The following is a 23466-nucleotide window of genomic DNA, read 5'->3' on the forward strand; positions in this document are numbered from 1 at the left end:
ACGTCTGAAATTCCCTAGGAATATTGACCCTCAAACACTACTCCAAACTCATTTAAAAAACAAAACAAAAACTCTTTGGGATACAAAGTTTCCATCTTCATTCAGCATTTCACCATAAATTTGACAGAACACATTAGGGTTCTATTTAAAGAGGCCTGCGCTGCAGCAATGCACATTTCTCAGTAGTAATTTAAAGATCCCAGGCAAACCTTCATCCTCTTGCTCTTCAGTGTCGGTATCACTCTGAGCCACTTCCTGTCCACTATCAACTCCATCACTTCCCTCCCGGTCACCGTCCTCATCGGAATGATCCTCTTCATTTCTTTCTGTGGGCACTGTTCTCTTGACTGCTCTGCAATGGCACAGTTCAGAACTCAGGACCTGGGCAGACAAAGGGGGCTATCCCACTTCATTGCACATGGCAGTTCTGCAGTGATGGGGGCAGGAAAACGCATTTTTCCCCTCCGAGGCAATCCTGAATCTGCCTCTGTTGTCTCAGAACAAGCTGAGTTGCTTACCTTTTGTGAGGCTTGGTCACCTTTGATTCTTTATTCTTCTCCTCCTCTTCATCATCACTGTCACTATCATCATCATCATCCTCATCATCATCCTCTTCTTCTTCCATATCACCATCATGGTCATCAACCTCTTCCTCTTCCCTACCCTCTTCTTTCCTGCCATTCTCTTTACCTATCTTCTGATGTTTAGGTTCAGGTCTCTTCTCCTCACCTACACATGGAAGTAAAGAAAGTTAGGGATTAATTCAGTATCTAAAATAAGGTTATTCTGACAACAGTAACTAATAACCTCAAGTTCCTAGTTTCTTTAGTTTTATAGAATTTCATGTATTTTTCTTACCGCGTAGAGTAAAAAAATGTATGAAGAAGGAAAACAAAAAATAAACAATAACAAAAGCCCCTCATCACTGAGATTCCCTTAGAGTCTGTCCCATTCATTTATCAAAAGTCTGAAGGTGACCTGGCACAGAATGAGAGAAGTAGCAACCGAGCCTCCACAAACAGCCTCTCCTCATGCAGTACAGTCAGTACAACGCACGCTCTGGAGCCCAGCCATGAACTTTAATCTCGATGAATGCTGTTCTCTGAGCTCCTGGTAGCCTAAAAGCCCATTGTTTTCTAAATAAAATGCAAGTGTGAAGTTTCCCTATTCTTAATGTTCCACCATTCCTTATTATGAAAAGCCAGGAAAGGACAGCAAGTAGAGGGAACAATGAACTCAGACCTACTCCTCAATCACATCTACACTCAAGAGTGGGCTTAGACTATGTTTTGGGACCAGAACACCAGACAGGACAATATGAATTGACAAAGAGCTCAGGGTTTCTGAGCCAGTAGGAATTCGAAGTTTTCTTAATCCTCAGTCTCATTTTTGGGGGGTAATCTTATGCTTTTGGTATCTCCAGCCCAATATTTTCACAGGCAAGCAGTTTCCCTCATACTTTTATTGTGATTGTTTCCACTCTCACCCCAAAATATACAACCCTCCTACCCAGCAGCACATCTTACCTGGGGCCGAGGCAGACTGTGTGTTTTTATATTTATCCTTTGCCACAGCCCAATCCACAGCTACTGTCCGTCCTGTTAGACAGAGAAGTAACATCTTTTTAATATTTCTATCTCCTGTAAATGACTTCTTATTCATCAAAGAGACAGTCAAGAACAAAAGGAAAAAAATATATCCTGCCAATTCAGAGAATGGTGGTCCAATCTATTCTTTTTAAACCTTAACCTTTTTATCAATGAACAGAAATTTTGCCTTTCCACACAGCCACCACACCTGGGATAAAATGGAATTTTTAAAAAAATTAGAATAGTGCTTCCAGTTAGACCAACAAGTTTCCAGTTAGCCTAGCAAAAGGCAAAACAGGCATACTAGAACAATTTGCACCATGCTCAGATGTTAGAACAGCCTAAGCCAATCCCTTTCTTAGTACCTGGTAAATCTATACACAGAGTACCCACTGTCAGTTTAACTGCTCACGAATGTTGAATAAGGCTTATAACCAAGAGGGGAAAACCTGCAAATCCCGCATCCCCTAGATAGCAACCCACATCTATCAGTGATTATTTCTGGAATATTTTTTCATTAAGGATTTAAAAGAACACTCATCACCAAATAAAGAAAAGAGAATAATGACATGAGTTACTTTGCGTTTAACCCTAACATCAAGTGTTAGGAATATTTCACCAAAATATCTTCTGTATTAGCAGTGAGACTCTCAATAATGCAAATACCTTTTGAAAATGTAGAAAGTGGGTTACTGTGCTAATTTACCCAAACACCAGAAATATCTGGGTCAATGGAATGGGTATAGGAAACTTACCCTTTATCTCTTTCATGTTCATACTTTTGAGAGCCTTTCCTGCTCCTAGGAGGTTTTTGAACTGAACAAAAGCAAAACCACGCATCTTCCCATCTGTATGCAAATATACAAAGATGTTAGAAGCAGCAGGTGGGGAGCCAACAGACCTAAGAAGGAAATTACAGCCACCCAGGCCAGCAAGATGGCCCAAATCCTGCCAACCAGCCAGCCTCTTAGCCAAAGCTTATGTCCTCCTGCTGAATATATCTTGTCTTGAGCTCAGAGAGAGCAATGCACTTTCTCAAACTGTAACCTGTCTTGTAAAACTAGTTCTGATCTAACTAAAAATACCTAACTAAATACCACCAGCACTATTACATGAGTTTTTATTACTTGTCAAACACTGTGTCTAATACTTTATATATATCACATCATCTGGAGCTCATAAAGAGTATGACATGAACCTTGTATTTCTAGTTCTTCTTTTTTTAAATTTTTTATTGTTGACACTATTACAGATGTCCCCCATTAGCCCCTCCCTTTGCCCACCTCCACCCAGCTGTATTTCTAGTCTTAATGGTGCTTAGTTCAAGGGTGATATGGAAAAAAAATTACGTTAAATAATATTAATCTAATCCACAACAAATGAAGGTCTGCTAGTACCTGGCTTCCTAGGGATGTTAACTTCCAGGACAGCTCCATATTGAGCAAATACTGTCTTCAAGTCATCTTCTGAACACTAAAGACAAAAGTAAAGAAAGAAAAAGGAATTACACCAGCAAGTAAATATGAAACACTAATTATTAAGTTTGTTAATAAGAACTTGAATATCTTTATTCCTTTTTTACTTTTGAAACTATGACAAACATCTTGCTTTGATCTACAAAGCAAAAAGGACAAATCAGAGAGCTTTTCCTCCCTATCCTTTTTCAAGAAGGCATCCTCTCTTATTGCCTTAATAAGTTCTTGTTTAGACAGGCTCATTTTCTGAATTCAACAAGACTAACGTTCATTCCCAAAACACATTACATTCAATTAACAATCTGGTGAGGAGTTCCACCCATGAGCACCAACAGCTTTGAGAACACACAGCATTAGTGTTCTCCATCACTCACCTTAAAGCTCAGATTCCGAATAATTAATCTGGCTTTCTTATCTGCCACTTTGGCTTTTTTAGGCTTCTGATCCTTTTTTGGGGACTCCGAATTTTCTAAAAAAAGAAGAGGGAATGGACTAAATCTGTGCTCGAAAACCACACACCTCTAAGCCCAGAACATCACAGGAAAAAAGTTACTAGCAATAGATGGCATTTACCACTGGGTTCAGTATGGCGAGACCCAGGATCACCAGATTTTCCAGACTTAGAAGTAAATAAAAGACTAAAATGAGTAACAAAATATATTGGATGATTCGGGATATGGAAAGCAAATTCAGGAAGCTTTAAATTTAGAAGCTCCCTCCACCCCCACCCACACCTTTCCACCCCCTCCTCACCCAGGGGGAAAACTCCCTTCGTTTACTGCAAACTCACCATTTCCTCCCTTTTCCTTGGACTTGTTCCTCAGTTTTTTCTTGGCAACACTCACGTTGATCTTGTGGCCTTCAAAGGTGGTAATCTCCTTGATGGCTCTCGGAACATCTTCCAGCATAGAAAAAGTCACATAGCCAAAGCCTCGACACACCTTACTCCCTGAACAGTAAGGGGGTGGGGGAGAGAATCATCAGCCCAGAGCCCCAAACAAGTCAATTCTCAAAGCCCTAAACTAGCAGATACACTGCCAGGCCATCCCATCACCAGTTTGCCAAAATCCTCAGGAGAGACAGAAACAAGGTTGACATCAGCGGCCCCTCTGCCACTTTGCTCAGAACTTGGTAGGCTCCCTCTTCTAATTTGGTGTCTTCACTGTTGGCTCCTCTTCTTCCTCCTTTCCTGACAATCTCAAGATTATGGAAAGCCATGATGAAAATTACACCCCTAAAGAAGAACGCAACATCAAATACTAGGGAACATCACCAGAAGGGGTAGGAACGGTAAGTCTGGTAGCTTTGAAAATTACAGGTAATCATGCAGTTCTTCCTCACAACAGATCAGCAATGATGCTGGAGGGAGGCCCTAACAAAAGAACCTTAAACAATAAAGTGCTTCAGGAGACTGTAGATACCATTACTACCAACACTTAGTGATCAACACCAAACTCAACCTTTCCAAAGCAGCTGTAAATCTCTTCTCTCACCTTATCTTCAGAACACACTAAAGCAAGTAAAGCAAATAGTATCATCCCTTCTTTCCACATGAATAATTTGAGATAGAGGAAAGTAAGTGAACTGGTTAATGTCCCCCAAGGTATTAGTACCTGAATTCTTAATTACCAGCCTCGTGCTCTTTCCATGGGATTCCACCAATATAACGGCCACAGAGAAGACTATTAGGATCAAGCAAATGAATAGTTGCGAAACGAAAACTGTAACCCACCTTCGCCTTTTTTTATATGTTTTTAATTTAACATTTTTGGGTAGTAAAATTTTAAGTAATTTACTGCATCAAAAAGGAAAAAGACAGACCAAGTAGTCTGCCTGCTACTCAAAGGAGAAACACGGCTCACATGCTCTGTTTCTTTTTCAACTACATTTGAACCTGCTTCAGGTACAAGCCCTCAAACACAGGACACTGATCCACCTAAACTGGTTCAAGTTGTCACTTGGAAGTAGGAAAGCATACTGTGATCTGGAAATCAGTTTCTTTTCTCTGGAAACAATTTCTCACAAAAGCCTGCCCACTCGCCTTTCAGAAAATAAGACCAAGAAAAATCACAGCCACTTCTGACCAGTACAACCGAAACAAAGCAGCTGAAACACAAAGGAGTCTAGTGCCAAAGCAAAAACATGTACTCACAATACATACCACGCATTGTTTATGTCTGCACGAAGCACCCACACGTTTACTTGAATCCTCACAAGAATTCTGTGAAATTATTCCCATCTTAAAGAGGTTAAGTGACATGCTCAAGGCACTAATACAGACCCTCCCTTCCATCCCACTAGGTGCATAGGCTGCTTGGACAGAAAAGTAGTTTCTTTTTCTTTTCTTTTTTTTTTAATTTTTATGAGCATATTTGAGCCAAACTAAGGACAGTTGCCAGGATAAGAGTTTCTTTAAAGATTTAGACCATATACACAAGGTAGAAAAGATTATAAGTAGCCTATATTCTGAGGACCCAAAGGAGAATTCCCACTCAATAGAATGTTCTTCCCTGAAACACAACTGTCCCGCACTGCAGTGTTTCTTAAATTGTTTTGATAACCCACTGTAATGAACGTAACTCATGGTGGAACCCAGTCTGCGTATATATTCTTTATATAAAACAAAACAACAAAAAAAGTATGAATACTAATGTTTTACCATATATGGATATACTCCTCCTACTTCATTTAATAATTCTACTCAAGACTCACTGATGGGTAATGATCTGCAATTTAAGAAAAAGTGCTATATAGCACTCCCACCCTCTCGTTCAGCCGTAGCTATACTTCAAATGACAAAGAACCAGGGAGGTGCTATAGCTCATATAGCAATCAGAGTCATACGGACAATCCCACTTTCACTTCTGTTACTAACAAAATAAACGTTAAGGATGGAGGGACTGTTAGTACATTGCTAGCCTGCCTACTCACATACTCAGGTACCACGGGTGGGGGCAGGGGGGCACAAGATGCCAGTGCCCACCAGCTGTTCTGCTGAAAGGCAAAGGCCACCTACAGAGACAGCCTGACGTCATAGCAGGGAACTAAATGAATGTTCTCCATAACATCAGGTCCCTATCTCAGGCATCCCTTGAAGTCTAGGTAAGAGGAAGAAATGCTCCCACAATTAAAGCCCTTACAATTCATCATCATTCTAATACATGCCAACCCTCTCTCATAGTGACATGATGAGCATCAAACAGAATGTGAAGCATACAGCAGTAGTCCACAAGTTAAGTGACTATCTCCAGTGGCACAAGCCAAAAACCTTAGACACAGACTTGACTCTGACTCCTTTTTTCTCATACCCCCCATCTGACCCATCAGCAAATCCTCTCAGCGTTAACATCAAAAATATCCAAATTCCAATCACTTTACTGCCCACTGCTACTATCCTGGTCCAACACCATGATCTCTCACCTGGATTACTGCAAGAGGTCTCCCTGCTTCTGTCCTATTTTCCAACAGCCTATTCTCAACACAACAGCCTGACAGCATCTTTCAAAATGTAAGCCAGGTCGCACTTACCACTTCCTGCACAAAACCAGTAGTTTCCCATCTCAAGAGTAAAAACCAAAGTCCTTGCAATGGTCTATAAGGTCCTAAATGATCTGATATCCAGGTTTTATCTAATTCTCTTGCTTTCACTCACTTAACTCTGGTCACCCTGGTCTCCATGCTATTCCTTCAAAATACCAGGCACAGTCCTCTTCGGTATCCTTGAGCTTGAAGTTTCCTCTGCGTAGACTGCTCCTCTGCACTGAAAGACACATGTTCACTCTCTCACCTCCAGGCCTTCCCTGGCCACTCTATCTATAACCGACACTCCTCTCCACACCTTATACATACCCCCAGCGCGCACACACACACACACACACACTCCCTATCCTTCTTCCCTGACTTATTTTTCTTAGTATTTACCACCATTATCACTACATATTTTGCTTATTTGTTTACTGCTTGTCTTCCCCGTCTCTAAAACAAAAATAAAAGCAAAGTGTTTGGTTTTGTGCACTGCTGTATCCCCAGGACCTTACTACAGTGCCTGACACATAGTAGGCATTCAATAAATATTTACAAATAACTGAATAAATGAGTAACATAATGATTAAGAGCCCTGGGTCTGGTGATCAAATTCTGGGTCTGCCTACTTACTAGCTATACAAACTTTAAAACTAAAGTTACCGAATTTCCCTAAACCCTAGGTTCCTCGTCTGTAACATGGGGTTAAGACTCCCCGCCTAACAAGAATGCTGAGAAAATTAAATGAGATAACGCGTGTGGGACTCGGCACCATATCTGGCAGTCAGCTGACTCTCAGGAGGCCTTACCAATGTGTTACTGAAAGGTTGCTGTTTTTAGTTACCAGTAAGGTGTTGCATGTGAGCATGCATAACAAACGGAAAGCGCTCTGGCTTTCCGAAACAGAAGACCCCTATGGACTCATTTAGGGCGGAGTCTACGTGTAAAAGAAACTCAACTTCCAGACCCTTCTCTTAGGAGCAGTTAAAGAACTCTGGCACGCTGAAGTTTGGGAGGGTGTCCCCCCGCCCCCCATCCCGCTCCCAGGAACCCCAGCCCTATCCGCGACCGCCCCGCCCCCTACCTTTCTCAGTCACCACGAAGCACTGCTTCACCGGCCCCACCTGGCTGAACAGCTCCTCCAGCTGCTCACTGCGGGCCGAAGGAGGGAGCCGCGCCACAAACAGCGTCAGCCCAGCCATGAGGCCGGGAAACAAGCTCGCAGGGCCGTGAATGAACCAGGCCCACGCACGCAAATCAGGCACCGGGGTTCAGCCCGCAGACCACGCTAAGTAGCCCGGAGGTTCCGGAAGTGCTCTTGAATCAAAAGAGTCCGAAGGCAAACGTAGTGGGAGGGGGAGAGAAACGTTCCGGAATGAAGAAAGAAAAAAATAAGACTTCAGGGGCGGAGCTTTTCGAAGCGGGCTCCGCCCTAGTCCAAGTACCGCTCCCCCCACACCCCCAGCCTCCGCCTCCCACCAAGGCTTCGCTACTTGTTACCCTGCTTTAAAATCTCACTTCCAGGACTTTGACCCCAAATTTACCAGGGCAGGCAGAAGTCGTTTTTGTTCGCGGCCTAACCCAGGATCTGATATATAATGGATGTTTAAATAAATATTAGGTTCTGAAGCGCCACCACAGATTCTCAGATTACATATACAAAATGTAGCCAGAATGCATATAAACACAAGTACATCACAACCATCAAATAATGTGAGATATCTGTCACATTGTAACAGATAACTATAAACTGTGCCTATAACAGGTCGCAGACAAATTACAGTAGCTAAAGTACACATAGAAACAGATCGTACACAATCATTCTTTCAATAATTATTTACTGAGTTTCTACTATGTGCCACACACTAGGGATAAAATTGGTGAGAAAAAAAATTAAAAAGACAGGGTCTCTGCCCTCACGGAGAATACAGTCAGAGGGAATAGACAGACACGTATAACCTAGGTCCTCCCAGAGACAGGGGAAGATCTCTCAAGTCAGCTTACCAAATAGACACAAGGCTAAGGGGATCCCACTGGTCAGATATGGGTGCTCCTGGATCCTGAAACACGGAGAAGGTTTGCTGTCCCATTGGGCTCAGAAACTGACCTGTGTGCAAGATTGCAGAACCCTGCAGAACTTCCAGCTTTAAAAGCACCCAGAATATTTTTTAAATAATTACTTTTAAATGGTATAACCTGAACACATGGTAGTGAAAATTCAAAAAGTACAAATGGTACAGTGTAAAGTAAGTTTCCATTTCCCCATTTACTTTCAATAAATTCTGAACGGATGGATGACTGGTTGACAGTAACGGGGAGAAAGGGAGAACACAACATCAGATTTATGAAGCCCTAGCTCCAAGTAAGTTGTAAATAGTTACTTAAAAGAAAATGCCACAAATATTTTGAAACACATAACTCAGGAGAGAAAGTACTGAAACACCAAACAGATTTTTAAGGCTATAGGGTTAATCCTATTCAGGATAAAGAGAGAGAAATAGACAAAGGAAATGGGATGGGTCACTCAAATAAGGTTGGGTTGAGATTCAACATTCCTTCCTTTTTTTTCTTCCTCTCCTGCCCTCACCCCAAATTCCATCCTGATAGATTAAATTGCAAGCTTCAGGGCCTCAGCTATGGGGAGGCCTTCCCAGTCGTGGCTGCAGTGTGCACCAGGAAAAGAACTCAAAGAAGGCTGTTCCAACATTCCTTTGGGGCACCCCCTACAATGCTCAGTTTTAAGTACCTAGGGCCCAAACCTTCCTTAAAGGACAAAATGATATTGTGTCCCTGTGCCCATCAGGGGGCAGCAGCCACCCACAGTGTGGAGGAATTTTGTGCCCTGGGGAGGTTAACAATGCAGTTGATGCTTTTTTACACTTCCCAAATTTCAGACCTGGCTGCCTGTTCCAGTCTCCCAGACTCAGACTCAGCCCCACCCCCTCCTGTCCATTCATATCAGGAAAACCACATGGTTCTTCGATCAGGAATATTTGCTCATCCATCTACCCAGGACGCACGCAGGGTTCTTTATTAAATAGCAGGAGTCGTGGTACCCTGCACCACACCAGCAATGCGGCTGCCAGGGGAAATAAACTACTGGCCTCTCTCCCATCCATCACTGTGCAGGAGCCAGGAAAGGAGCTGCCAGAGGCCTGGGCTGTTCTCAGCCAGCCTCTGCAAAAGTCCCATCCCTCTGGATCCACTCCCCCTTGCAAACCAAGCCTTCTTATATCATTGCACACTTCTTGTTCTTAGCACTTCTCACAACTGTTATTAGTTATTTGTTCTATTGTAATTATTTACAGGAGTAACTCTTTAATGTCTGCCTTTTCCTCAAAAGACCCTCCACTTTTTAAGTTCAGGGCTAGTATTACCTTGTTCTTCTCTCTGGCCCCAGCACCTGGTACATTGCATGCATTCAATAAAATGTTTTACAGAAATTGAATGCATGAAGCTGTTTGTCTCTCACCTCTCAACAGTACTAAGAATTGGAACTGAGGGTGTATGTATGCGTTGGGATTACCTGGACTCCTCCAGAAAACCTGTTTTAGGGAAGGGCTGAGTTATGAGACAAGGGAAGGGCTATGTCACCAAAGGCTCAGCCTCTTTATGAAGTCAAAGATAATTCTTCATAGAAGTGTTGGAGCTGGTGAACAACCAGCTGTATTCCCCTACCTACCCTCCATCTCATCAGCCCCACTCAGAGCTTCCAGAGAGGAAAGCTGTGTGTGTGTGTGTGTGTGTGTGTGGAGAGAGAGAGAGAGAGAGAGAGAGAGAGAAGCAGACAGAGAGACTGATTGGGGTGTATGAGGCTTGGACTGCTTTGTTGGGAGGTGTGTGCATGAACCCAAGAACCCTTGATGGGAAGGGTGAGCAAGCAGCCCGCAAGGATTAGGAGGAGACGGCAGAGAGAAGTTGTGTGGGCAAAGGCAAACAGCAAGCACTGCTTCCATGACACAAAGCAGCTCTGATGCTGGGGCGCTGCAGCCACTAGGACACCAGTGAGAAATGCCTGTAATTAGGAGGCTGGCAGTTCTCTGGGCCTCAGCCCAGAGTAACAATGCAGCAAGAATTTCTGAGCCAAGCTGAGCTGGGTGACTGGGGAAGACGCAGTCAGAACCACTCCAGTCCCATCCCTCAGCCATGCCTGCCGCGCCCTCCTCTCATTTTCTCCCCTAATAGGACCCCTCACTCCCTCCCAAACATCAGTGGCTCCTCTCTGCCTTCTGAGGTTCCAGGCCCTGAACCCTCCTCTCAACCGGAACAGATCTTCATGTGCAAGGAGTGTTTTAATTCTCCCACTCGTGCACTGGACCGGATCTCTCTGCTGATTCCCTCTTGGCTCCCTCCCTTCCCTTCTCAAATCCCCACCAGCTCATGGACAGAGTTGGAAGAAAAACCACTCCTGTTTCTGTTTTTCCTCTTCAAGCACAGTATGTGTTCCCCTGTAGGTCTCTGTAATGTGCAGGACATCTGCCAAACCAATGTCAGATTTTTGTTTTCAAACCTAATCTATGACCCTCTTTTCATGCCACCCTGAACTTTCTGCATTTTAGCCAAGTGATAAATGCACACCACAGAGCTCGGAGCCAAATGCTCTGGACAAGGGAGGGATTACAGAGTGCTAGTGGTTTGGATGTATTCACGGGTCTCTGCCCTGTGTGTTATACTTTGGTAGGTAGAATGCAGCTGGGGTTTGGGGAAGACAGGCTTTCTTCAGCAAGGATCTGTACCTCTGGAAGATAAGCGTTTTGCAGGGGGAGAAGGGTTGCAAGTCTAACCTTGAAGGGGCCCATTTGGTAGGTGGAGCAGGTGTGAATTCCTCTGGGAGTGTCATGGAGAGATTGCTGGGGCTCCAGGCTGACGGTGATCAAGCCCTTGATATGTGTATCAACACTTCCATGAAGAACTTTAGCACTCACTAATCCCTAGCCCCCTGCCCACCAGAACCTGAAGCCCGGCTCTTAGGACTGCAGACATTTCCACCAATGACTGGAGAGTTTCTGCCTTACCTCCCAGGACCTCCTTCCAGCTCTGAAAAAGCCACTTCCTAGGGAGTCAAGGGTCATCAAGGGGTGGCTCCCAGGACCCTCACTCATTCCAGCCACAGAAAAGACTCCTTGCAGTTGAGAGAGAAGGTCCCTGAGGTCTGAAATGGACCCACCCCACACAAATGCCACTTCTCTTCCAGTCTGGCAGAACTCATGCTGCCGTTGCCTCACCTAGGCTTTTCCAAGAAGGTCAGACTTTCTCCTCTGAAAATATTTTATTGATAAATTAACTCTAATAGCACTCACCTCCCACCCAACAGCTGTAGAGTCTCCTGGATAGGCCATGGACCCTTCTATAGGGAAGGGTCATGCGGAGAACAGGAAGCCCCACTCACGCAGGGATGGGTTTCCTGGGCATGGCAGTGGTGGGTATGAGGACTGAGGGCCACCTGGAGGTGTTCTGAGGATAACTCCTCTCACTCAGCACCAGAGTGGGGAGTGGAGCACCTTGGAGCTTTATTGCTGGTGAATGCCAAGGAAAGAGGGACCCCTGCCAGCCTAGAATTGTAGCTGAGGGCATCAGCACACAGGGCTCCAGAGAAGGTGGCACTAATTCCCAATCAACAGAGCCTGGCTGCTAAAACACCTACCCAGGAGCCCCTGGATGAGGAAGGAGACAGGGAGAGGTATCTGAGCCAGGCAAGACTGGGGAAGGGTTACAGTGTGCAGGTCTTGTCAGAGCAGGTGCCTGAAGGGGACCTACGGCCACGCGCCCAGGGGGCTTCCTCTTCACAGGTCTATTGTGTCGCTGCCCATGCTCAGCTCGTCGATCTGTCGGCAGGCATCCAGGAATTGCTCCTGCAGCAAGGCCTCTTCACCCTGCAGCTCAGAAGCAGGCTCTGGGGAGTCGCGGGAGGGTGGGGACAGGGCCTGGTAGGATCCTGAGGCTGGGAGGCTAGGGCTAATTCCTGAGGGCCGCGGGGGGCTGAGGACGCAGACCAGCGGACAGCGCGGGGGCCTGTCTGGGCTGGAGCATAGCAGCATGGACGAGCTGTCCCGGGAGAGTCCGCAGAGGGAGCCTGATGATGCGCTGCTGCCCGCGGGCCAGGCCCCGGGAGACGGAAGCTCCAGGGGCGCAGGGGTGCCTGGGGCCTCCTCAGACCTCCCACTGACCCCAGCCTTGGTCTTTTCCCCCAGCGAGGCGGTGCTGTAGAGGCCGAGGCCAGGCAGCGCTTCCTCGAAGGCAGGGCCCTGAAACAGGCCGGGCGTGAGCAGGGCCTCGCTGCACAGCGCCTCCTCGATGCTGCGCCGCAGGTTGATAGGGGAGGGCGGGCGGAAGTCCACCGTGTAATCACTGCAGGGGGAGGAGGCCGGGGAAGGGGCTGGGTTGCCCGCTGCCCCCTCGAAGCCTCGGCAGGCGCCTCCCTGGAGTAGGAGGTCAGGGCCCGGCCCTGCCAAGGCGCACAGCTGCAGCAGCTCCGCGTCGCCACGCGCGATGGCGCTACGCAGAGGCTCCTTCTCCGGGGGCCCGGGGGCCCAGCGTCCAGGCAGCAGCGGAGCCGCGTGGCCCGGAGACAAGCGGAAGAGTTTGGCCCAGCAGCGCGGCGGCACGCGGGGGCTGCAGAGCGCGGGGTAGAGGCCCAGCAGCGCCAACGGCAGTGCGACGCCCACCTCGCCCAGTCGCAGGCCTAGCTGGAAGGCCCACCAGGGCCAGGGCCCTTCCAGGCCAGGCTGGCCGCCGTAACCCAGGGCGTGCAGCACCTCGTAGCCCTGCAGGGCTCCGCTGAGGAGCCCAAAGGTTCCCGCCACCGGGGCCGTGCGCGCGGCACGCCGCCAGGAATCCCGCGGGGCGAAGGGGCTGCGCGCCTGCGGGACAGGGGTGGCGCCCTTGAAGCCGGACCCTCCCAGGGGCGCTCCGGCTCGTCGCCGCCGACCCCTCCAGCAGGAGAGCGCCAGCAGGAGCCCGGACAGGAGCGCGGCGAGGAAGGCGTGCAGCCCGCGGGACGCGAGCCGCAGGGGCCTCAGCCGGCGGTGTGCGGCGCTCCCGAGGGCTGCGGCGGCCGCCAGCGCCAGACCCAGGAGCAGCAGTGCCGCCAGGCCTGCGGGACAGCGCGGTGGGCGCGGCCGGGCCAGCAGCAGGCAGGCCAGGCCCAGGCCGGCGGCCAGGCAGGGCAGCGGAAGGTCCTGCAGTAGCAGCCAGGCGAGCGCGGGCAGCCGGTCGCGGTGCCCATAGGCGTCGTAGAAAAGCGGGAAAGCCCGCGTGGTCCCGGCTGAGACCAGGAGCACGTCCAGCAGCGCCAGGCAGGGGGCGCCAGGCGGGCAGCGCCAGGGCAAGAGGGCCAGAGCCAGCAGCGCCAGCAGGGCCACCAGGCCGAAGAGGGCGCCTACCCCGTACACATGGGCTTCCCAGGCCAACCCCCAGCGAGCCCTGGCCTCTGCCCAGTCGGCCTCCAGGGTGAGGAAAAAGAGGGGTAGGGGGGCCGCAGGAGGCTGCCCCTCGTGTTCAGGCAATTCTCCGGCGCTGCAGGACCCTGGCCCACATTCTGGCTGCACAGAAGGGCTCCCAAAGCTGGTAGGAGAGGGGTCATCTGGAGCAGAAGTGGGGATGGTGGCATCTGTGGTCAAAGAACATTTGTCTGAGATATTGTACAGCCCTCCCCCTGCCACTTCTATTCTCCCCACGGCCAGTATCCTGTATGCCAGTCAGAGTTCTCATAGCATCCAGGACACACTTGTCTTAAATATGAGACTCTCCCGACCTCCCACCTCTTGGCCACCCATCTTCCTCTCCCCCAGTGAACTCCTCACGCCGTAGTTTCAGCTCTCATGGCGTTCCCCCACCCCACCCCACCCCCAGCTCCCTACTTTGTTCATTTCCCTTCCTCACTCTGTGATTCTACTGCAAAGGGTTTTCCTGCAGAAGTACCAGAATTTGACAAATGGTAGGGACTGTGGAAGCCCCTTCTAATTCAGATCTTTCACCAGAAAGGAAGTGTCATAAGAACAAGAATTTTTGTTTGCTTTGCTCGTATCCGAATCCCTGTGCCTAAAATGGTGCCTGGCACAAAGCTGGCACTGAGCAGGTGAGTAAATGAATCCTCTTATTTGCCAGATGAAGATATTAAGGGTCTGCTGAGAGGCAAAATGACTTATCCAAGGTCACAAATGGCAGAGCTGGCACTAGAATCCATGTCTGAGCCCCAGTCTGAGCCCCTTTCCATGATTCCCAGAGCATCTTACTAATACTAGTTTGCTTCCCTCTTGTTCTGCAGTTCTAACTCCCAGCTCCCACCTTGGAGAAGCTAAGAGAAGCTCCCCCTGCCCTTTTCAACTGCTTCCACTTTCTCCCTGTCTCTTCAAGAAAAGCCCCCCCCACACACACACACACTTATGGGCATGGGCACAGTCTTGTGCATGTGAACATACACATGCAACAGGAGAAGTGAGACTCTCATGTCCCCACCCAGCACCCTGAGGAAAACACCATTCCTATTCACTGACCTTCCTGCTTACCTCACCCCCCACCCTCATCCTGCCCTTGGCTGTGATCCCCATTCTGACTCAATCACAAAGCCATTGGTCTAAGGCTCTTAATATGAATGTCCCTTTGGTTCTAGCCCCATTTTACATAAGGTGGCATTGAGATGAACTCCCCAGGGTCTCGAGGCTACCCTTGGACTCTTAGGAAGGATCAACTGGAGAGATCATAGTGGGATAAGGCTGACTTAGTGAGCGCAGCAGGGGTTGTTTTGGGGTTTGCTAACTCATCCTGTGCTCCAACACCTTCCCCACACCCCGAAGGAAAGATAAGTCAAGTAAGAGAGGGTGAGGAGTAGATCCCTAATTCTACTCTCCTGGAGCAGGAGAAGATTTCGAAGGAGTTAGATCCAAGGATTCTCCCCATGGCCAGGAAGCAAGGGAGGATACTGGGGACTGAACTTCTCCCTACTCCACCTAGCAGTCTCAGCAGAACTGTAGCTGCAGGCAAGGATGAAGGTAGAAAGATAGTGGTGAAGGATGGGGACAGCCTGGTGGGAACAGGGAAGTGCACAGGAGGCAGACATAGAATGGGGGGCGGCAGGGGGCAGGTCTCCTGCCTGTCCATGCCTCAGCTAGACGATGCAGGAAGACCCCAGGAGCACCCTCACCCCAGGCAGTGCCTGCTCATGCTGGGACACACCAAACAGAGCAGTCCTGAGAACAAGGAAAAGGCATGAGGAGGGCAGAAACAGCTCTGGAGAGAGAGGAGGAGAAGACAGAATTAAATAACTGCAGAACGTGGAGAGGGAGCAGCCAAAAATGTAAATATCCACAGCTCACTGCCTACTGCTGATGGCAGCCTGTGCCCTGGACCCCATTCCATCTCATTCAAGTCTGAAACGGGGAAGAGAGCCTACTGCACAGGCTCTTATGAGGGTAAATGGACGATGTGTGCAAAGCTGTTTGTGCCTGGTGCATACTAAGCATTCAAAATATGACTGTCATTGGTGTCATCATTATGGGCTAATGTCTATCACCAGTCATCAGCTTGTGTTTGTGAGATGTGACCATTTCTGGCCTCAAACTAGTTCTTGGTTTAACTAACAAAAGACTGTTGTCCCTTAGCACATCCTAAACTTACTTAGAAAATCAACAATTAAGTCAAATGAGTGAACAGCAACACAGTCTCACTTTGTAAACCCTATTTGAAGGACACTATTGAGATGGACTGACCATCTCTGAGGACTGACCATCTCTGAACACCTAATGAAGACACACCAATGAGTTAAAGACACAGCTGGAAAGGAACAGCTTGCAGATGTGGGGCAGGCGTCAGTCTGACATTAGCAGGATCTAATATACGTGCTCCCTCCCTCATCCTCATTCTTTGGTCCCCTCAGATGCCCTTGCCCAACCCACTTCTGCAAAGTAGGTGAATTTGCCTGGTCTTCCCTTGGCCTTGGCGGGCTCTGCAGAGAGGGAGGAAGACCGTACCCAGGAGCCCCACAGTCGGAGCCAGCCTGCCACCCGTTACGCCTTCTTGCTCACTGTATGGACAGGTTCATCTCTCAGATATCTTCTCTACTTCTCACCCAAAGGCCACAGGAAGCCCCATCTCTCACCTCTATCCCAAAGCACTATGGCAACTAGAGCAAGTTTCAATATTCCTAAGAAGCCAGAAAAGGAATAAAAACCAGAAAATGAGCAAAGTAGAGGCACAGCTCAGGTGTCAGAGGAGGGACTTCTAACTAGGCACACTGCTTCCAAGTGGCAAGGCATGCCCAGTGTGCCCGGAACTGGGCCATATATGGGTGGGGACAGGTGAAGAAGACCCAACTTCTGCCTTTAAAGGGGTCCACTTGACCTCAGCCCCAGACTCTTCTTTCAAGGCTTCCCCAGAAGGAATCCTCAGTTCCCCCCTGAAAAGCCCAGAGGATAATGACTTTCTAGGATCCCTCTCCTGAGCAGGCCTCACTTACAAGGTGGTCGCACTCTGGACTGTGGCCCCTCTTGACCTCAGGGACAAGGGGGGAGATGGTATATCAATGTGAGTAATTGGAGAGGTCGGAGCTGGCAGAGGAGGAGCTGGAGAGAGGGGCTGGATTTATGAAAAAGTCAGGCCTGATTACCCACCAGCTGCCCAGATCAAAGGGCTGGGGGAATCACAGGATCCACTCTGGATGCTGGAAGCGGCAGCCTGTTCAGTGTCCTGGCCCCGTCCCTCACCCCACCCCCACCTCCAGGATTATGGAGGACTGATACTTTTTGTGAGGATGATATTTGAAATATTTAACAACTGGAAATGGCACAGGTGCCAGCCAGGGTGGTCAGGGCGTGGAGGGGAGTGCTGGGGGGCCTAAAGGCAATGGGTACTTATTAAATGGTATAAAAGTCTTTCAATGTGTTAACAATCTATACAACTGTTTCTGTGTGAACTGGGTGAAGTGGGCCTAATGAAAGAGAACAGAAGCCCTGGGGTCAAAGGTTACCCACTGCTAGGTTAGAAAGATCCTAGAGGAGATACAGAGAGACTCCTTTTTCCCCCTAACTGATTGACACTTCTCCCCACACATGCTGCTGGCTTGAGCAAGGCCCCTTGGCCTTCTCTCCAAGAGAACCAAAGCTCTCTTTGGTTTATCCAAGAGGAACAATCAGGGAGAAGCTGTTTTCCTGCAGCCATCAGTGAGGAGCGGAAAGGAGGTGGGGCTGGTGAGCTGGGCTGCCTCTGATACTGTCCAGGCTCATTAAACCTGCCTGGCCAGCACTGTCACCAAGGCTGACAGACTGCCAGCCAGCATCCTTCTCCTGAGGCCACTGAGCCTGCCCGCCACCCGACAGCAGGTCCTGCCACTGCTACACACCAGGCTGCACGGAGAGGAGGTGGCAGCCTCCTGAACCACATGCCCAGGAGTGCAGTGACCATGTAGGAGCGAGCCAGAGGCCAGTGTTGTGTCAAGTCTGGAGCTGCAAGAAGCTGGGAGACCAGTGGTCTCCACTGCTGAGCTGGTTCCTAGTGTGGGCTGGCTGAGAGGATTCATAGGCACAGTAAACCCCTTGCAGGGCAAAGCTGGGCCTGGAGGTCCCTCTACGTGTCTCCCTTGGCCTCACCTACCAGAATCTCTCCCCAAGCAATGTACCTTCTGTCCTGTGGGTTATGTGCTATCCCATCCCATCTTGGGGTGTGGTGTCTGAGAGGCAGAGTCTGGAAGTGTATTTGAGATGCATTGGGAGAAGAAGCAACGTTAACAGCTACTAACTAGTGAGCTTCTACTTTGTGCCCATCCTCATGCCAGGAGCTTACATTATCTGGAAGCTTCACAATAACAAAACAGGTACTATTATTAAGCCCTAGATATAGGAGAAAATTAAGACTCAGACACTAAATAACCTGCTCCAAGGTCACCAAGCTGGTTAGTAAGTGAATTGGGATTTAAAGCCAAGTCTCAAGATTCTGGAGCCCATGGTCTTCCCTCTGTACCGCTAGCTCATCTATGTGCTTTCTTGAACAAGGATGGCATCTGTCTGCACAAGATCTTCAATGTCTTCCCAAAGAGGAGCCCAGCCCTGCCCATATCTACAGCACGTCATGTCAGATCAGACAGCAACAGAGAGAGCCCTAAGGTTGGGGTGGGGGTGGGGAGTCAGGCCAAGCAGACTGTCGTGGAGGGTGGGGCTGGGGTTGAGGCTGTGGAAATTATGAAGTAGGTTCTGTGTCTGTTTGCCCCTGATACATCTGTCTACATCCTGCTCTGCCTGTAATTGCAAAACTCCCAGAGGACCATTACTTAATTCTGTGTGGGACTATCCCCAGCAACGCTTGTTCTCATACCATTAACATGTATGTATCTCCATGGTGATGATGAAGAGAATGGTGATTATAATTATGATGACAATGAAACAAAAGGGTCAATTAGTGGCCAGGATGTAGTAAGTGCTAAATAAATAACTGTCAAGTTCAAATGAATGGGACACTTACCTAGTGATGCTGTTGCAATAGAGGCAGAGCTTAGAGAAGCAGTTGGGTCTAGTGGGCCTGGGCTCAAGAGCTTTCTCTCCAGGAAGGATGAGGGCAGGGACAGAGTGGTACCAAAGAACCCTGCAAAGGGAGCACATGGGGTTTGAGCGCCATCTTATCAGCCAGCCTTGGTCTCTGGGATTTTGGTGAAAAGCCTGTCCTTCCCCAGAACTTGCCATAAGAGAGCCACTGTCCCAGAAATTACAGCCACATGTCCACCAGGAGCTAAGCTCCAAGGACCAAACCAGACTCAGCATGGAGAAGGGGGAATTTCCTCCTGGAATCAGTGGCCCATGTCCCAGGGCCTGAAGGAAGCAATGCAGATCTCCCCTTGAGTCAGGGACAAAAGGAAGTGCTGGTTAGGCCCCTAGTACAGTGCCCAACATGTAGAGATATTCTGTAAATGCTTGTTGGATTGAAATGAATACTCACCTGGAGAATCTGAGACTCCGGAGGCAGAGCTTGAGGATGTAGTTGGGCCGGGGGTGCTCACACCTGAGAAGTTCCGGAGTGGGGATAGAGTAGTGCCAAAGAACCCTGCAAAAGGAGCCCTGGCTGAAGCTTCCTCTTACCTGCCAGGCAGCCCAGCCAGGGTCCGCCTCAGGATGGAGTGGGTACTCACCGAAGGGTCCCAGGCGCCCAGCAATCTCTGCCAGACTGGCCCGCAGGCTGGGCAGCAGGGGCAACGTTCGATGCCCGAGCGTGGGGGCAGCGCCTGCTCTCAGTGCCATGTCAAACTTCAGTTCCAGTTCAGTCTGGTGGGGCCTGGGGGCACTGGATGATGGTGCTGTAGCTGTCAGAGCAGTATCCCAGGTCGCAGTGCCCATCCTGGGCTGATAGGGAGCAGTAGGCGGGTCAGCGGGCCCAGAGAGGGGGGATATGGATTCTAAAGGCAGGGAGGAGGCCCAGGGAGCAGGGCTGCCTTCAGCAGAGCCCCACTCTGGGGGAGAGTTCCCAAGGGAGCCCACCAGCAATTCCCAAAGGGGGTCAGTCCTCAGTCCTCTGGCCATCTCTTCCTCCAGCTCTTGGCTCAGCCCAGGAGAGAGTGGCTGGGTCTCCATGACCGGACTCCCCCAGGCAGCAGCAGGTCCCCGAAGGTGAAATTTGAAGTTAAGTCCCAGGTTGAGAGACAGCATAGAGGCCTCACTCTGAGGTGGTGGGGTCAAAGTGGTGAAAGAGGCACCTGGGATGGAGGAAGCAGGCTGGGGGCCTACAGGAGCAGCAAGCAGGAACCCGAAGAATAGTCCCAGCCCCAGACAGCCATGCCCTGCCATGGCCCTACTTGGTCTCGGGTGGCCTTGGTGGGCAGGGGACTCTTCAGCACCTTTTGAGCACGAAGGTCCTGGAGAGAGGAGAGGCACCATGAGCCCTGGCTGCCTGGGATGGGGTGCCCCAGAGGGAGGCTTCTGATTCTAGAGAAGCAGGTGGTGGGGGCAGGATGCAAAGGGTTCTGCCCAGGAAGAGTTGCTAGCTCCTTCCTCCATTCAGGCCCCAGCACAAATCTCTTTGCTACAGTTTCCCTAAGGTTCCCTCTCCCTAAACCGCTCCCTCCCCCACCTGCTCAGTGGGGACTGGGATATGACAGCAACCAGCTGCTCTCATCCTTGACTGATAGTAGATGGGATGGACTTGACTCCCAGGCTCAGATCCCTTCCCTCCCTCTCTCCTATCCTCTCTTTCCACCCTCAAATATGTATTGAGGCTGCTATGGGCCCAGCACCCTTCTGGTAATACAACTGTGGACAAGCTAACCCTCAGGGATGAGTCTCAACCTATTCCCACCCCCACCCTGGGCCCCAGCTTACGATGTTGGCCCTTTGTTCACTCAGACCTTGGAGCACAGGGCCCTGGGAGGGGCTGAGTGATCTGGCAGAGTTGGAGAAGGCAGTCCAGCTTTCTGGTCTGGCAGAAGCTCTGTCCCTTCAGCCTTTCCCCTCTTTCCTGGGGCTTGGCCTGCTCCCTTCCCCTTAACCCTTAGGAGTATTTGGGGGAGAGGCAGCTTGGCCATCTCTGGCTTCCTGGGAAAGATGGCAAGGCAGGAAAGCTGGGCAAGGGGCTGCTGCAGGAGATTCCTGCCCCCTCTCCAGAACCCCTCCCTGCACACACATCTGGTCGGGGGTAGGAGAGGGTGAGCCAAGGACATATGTGCACCTGGCATCGTTACATCATACACACAGCCACACCTAGCACCCATGACACACTCATCCACTCACCCTTCATACAGCCCTGCACACAAGTGCGCGCACCCATTCAGTCCTGCTGAGCACCCCTCCCTCCTATATATGTGCAGACCAAGCTCTGTGAGCTTCCCAGCCGCCCGTCTCACATACATCTACACACACACCTATCTCACAGACACACACAATACGTACGGTCACAGTGAGAAGCACACACCCCCTACACACATTCACACACCCCTTACAGAGACACATCACACACCCCTACACACACCCTGCAGGCACGGGCGCGAGCGCGCGCGCTCACACACACACACACACACACACACTCCCCATGCACCGACTGGCCAACCTGCTCCTCTCGCTCCCTCCCGGAGGCGGGCCTCTGCCAAGTCCCCAGAGAAGGGACGGTCGCGGGGCCCTGGCACCCAGCTGGGCAACGCTCCGCAGAGTCTTGCCCGTTCTCTCCGTCGCGCCCGACGCCCCTCTACTAGTCCAGGCAACCTCTGCTTCCCCAACGCGCTGCCCGGGGTCTGGCCAGGCCCGACCCACGGTCCGCAGCGCTGTCCCCAGGCGGGCGCTCCGGCCCGGCTCTGCTCCGCGCTCCCTCCCCGCGGCGCCGCCTCCTGGCTGTGAGCCTTGCTCCCTGGCTGAGCAGTCCGCGCCAGGGTTCCGCAGCAGCCGCGCTCGGACCGCCCTCCCGCTCTCTTTCCCTTGCTCCCGCCCTTCCCTCCCTCTTCCCTCCCCCTCCCACCCCACCAAGGTCTGCGGTCCGCAGTCCGCCGTCCGCCCCCCACCCCGGCCTGCAGGCGGGCGCGCACGTCTGTGCCTGTCTCCCCCACGCGCGCTCATTCACCCGCAGCTGCCGATGAGCCGCGGCGAGCCCGGGCGCCTCGTTCTCAGCCTGGTGTTGGCAGCCACACACTCCCAGGGCGGCCCATCGCACACATCTATCCACACGCACGCCTTCCCCAGGAAACACACCCGCGAGCCAGAGCATCGCGCGCGCGCACACTCGTGTACACACACACACACACACAGCAGCTGGCCCCAGAATGACACCCCAAGCAAAAAGGCCCACTACCTTTATAAAGCCGTGAGTAGAAGTGTAATAGGCAACTCTACACCTTTTATCTCGTAAGTCCTCACCACAACACTGTGAGTGTCCCCATTTCACAGAATTAAGGCTCAGAAAAATAACAAATTTGCCCAGGATTACGCAGCTTACGGAGTCTTGAACCTAGTCTCTCTGCTGCCCTCTCCACCAGCTGGAGGCTTTCAACAGTTGCCCTGATACAGGGAATGCTTCCCACAGGCACAAGTGGACTGGCAATGGTCAATTCATGTGTGTACATTTCTTTTTTGCTAAAATTGATTTCTCGGAAATACTCAGAATTTCAGAAATGTCTGCCAGAGAGAATGGTGAGCTAAGCTGCCTTGTGAGAGGAGGCTTACAACTTGTTTCCAATCAGGGGCAGGAGAACAGTGAAGTCAAAGAAAGAGTGTGCAGCCTCAGGAACACGGGAGCCCAGGCCAAAGCTGCCACCGCGCTGAAGACGAGCAAAGAGCCGGGTGGTCACTGTGAATACTTCGTGGCCATTGTTAGGCTGTCACCGTGACTGATTTAAGTAGGACTGACTCGTTTATGTTGTCCTGAGTCTCTAAAGCCCTTAAAGCTTTCCTCCAGAAATGCTAATGTGGGGGCATAAAACAGAGGAGACTCCCTGCACCATGTAAAGCTGTCCCCCCAAATCCAGACGTTCTATGGTGTGCCAAGCATCATGCTGGATGCTTTAGGAGTCTCCTCACTTATTCCTCACCACAGAAAGAAAAAAATTATTATCACCATGTTACAGCTTTGGATGTAACACTGACACCCCCTCCCCTTTCCATCTACCCCCTCCTTAGCTGTTCTTCAAGGTTCTTCAAGCAGGTGCTTAAAGAATTACCAGGTGCTTAAGGAGTTTTTGGACGCTTGAAGAGTCACCCAGTGCTTAAAGAGTTACTGGGTGCTTGAAGAGTAACTGGGCACTTGAAAGACTTAATGGGTAGGTTCCTTCTCAATTATAGAGAGCTAGTATAGCACTTTGCCCATAGTACCTCTTCAGTGAATATTAAATAAGTGAATAACAAATGAATGAATGATTCTGGTGCCCAAATGGGCAATGAGTTGCACATTTCAGAAAGGCTTTCAGATTGACTTTAGGTGAAAAA

General features: G+C 50.0%; 2 protein-coding genes across 2 annotated transcripts in view; both read right to left on the reverse strand.

Annotated features, from left to right (window-relative positions):
- RBM28 (RNA binding motif protein 28) overlaps positions 1 to 7911 on the reverse strand; it is a 30229-nt gene extending 22318 nt beyond the window's left edge. Inside the window, exons 1-8 of the mRNA XM_090287467.1 lie at positions 7671 to 7911; positions 3855 to 4013; positions 3439 to 3533; positions 2987 to 3062; positions 2345 to 2437; positions 1527 to 1598; positions 519 to 729; positions 210 to 352 (exon numbers count right to left, since the gene is read on the reverse strand). Coding sequence (XP_090143593.1) covers positions 210 to 352; positions 519 to 729; positions 1527 to 1598; positions 2345 to 2437; positions 2987 to 3062; positions 3439 to 3533; positions 3855 to 4013; positions 7671 to 7788 — 967 coding nt within the window. The 5' untranslated portion in view covers positions 7789 to 7911. The remainder of the gene's footprint in view (positions 1 to 209; positions 353 to 518; positions 730 to 1526; positions 1599 to 2344; positions 2438 to 2986; positions 3063 to 3438; positions 3534 to 3854; positions 4014 to 7670) is intronic.
- Positions 7912 to 11851: 3940 nt separating this feature from the next.
- PRRT4 (proline rich transmembrane protein 4) lies at positions 11852 to 21663 on the reverse strand. Its single transcript, XM_090286789.1, has 5 exons — positions 21605 to 21663; positions 19698 to 20417; positions 19508 to 19612; positions 19037 to 19156; positions 11852 to 14195 (listed from the first exon to the last, which is right to left on the reverse strand). Exons 2-5 carry the CDS (start codon positions 20347 to 20349, stop codon positions 12370 to 12372), a joined length of 2703 nt encoding a protein of 900 aa, XP_090142915.1. The 5' UTR covers positions 20350 to 20417; positions 21605 to 21663; the 3' UTR covers positions 11852 to 12369.
- Between the last annotated feature and the right edge of the window lie 1803 nt (positions 21664 to 23466).

The sequence above is a fragment of the Furipterus horrens genome, unplaced genomic scaffold (assembly GCF_987537825.1).
Source record: "Furipterus horrens unplaced genomic scaffold, mFurHor1.1.pri manual_scaffold_9, whole genome shotgun sequence".
In the NCBI taxonomy this organism is placed as follows: Eukaryota; Metazoa; Chordata; class Mammalia; order Chiroptera; family Furipteridae; genus Furipterus; species Furipterus horrens.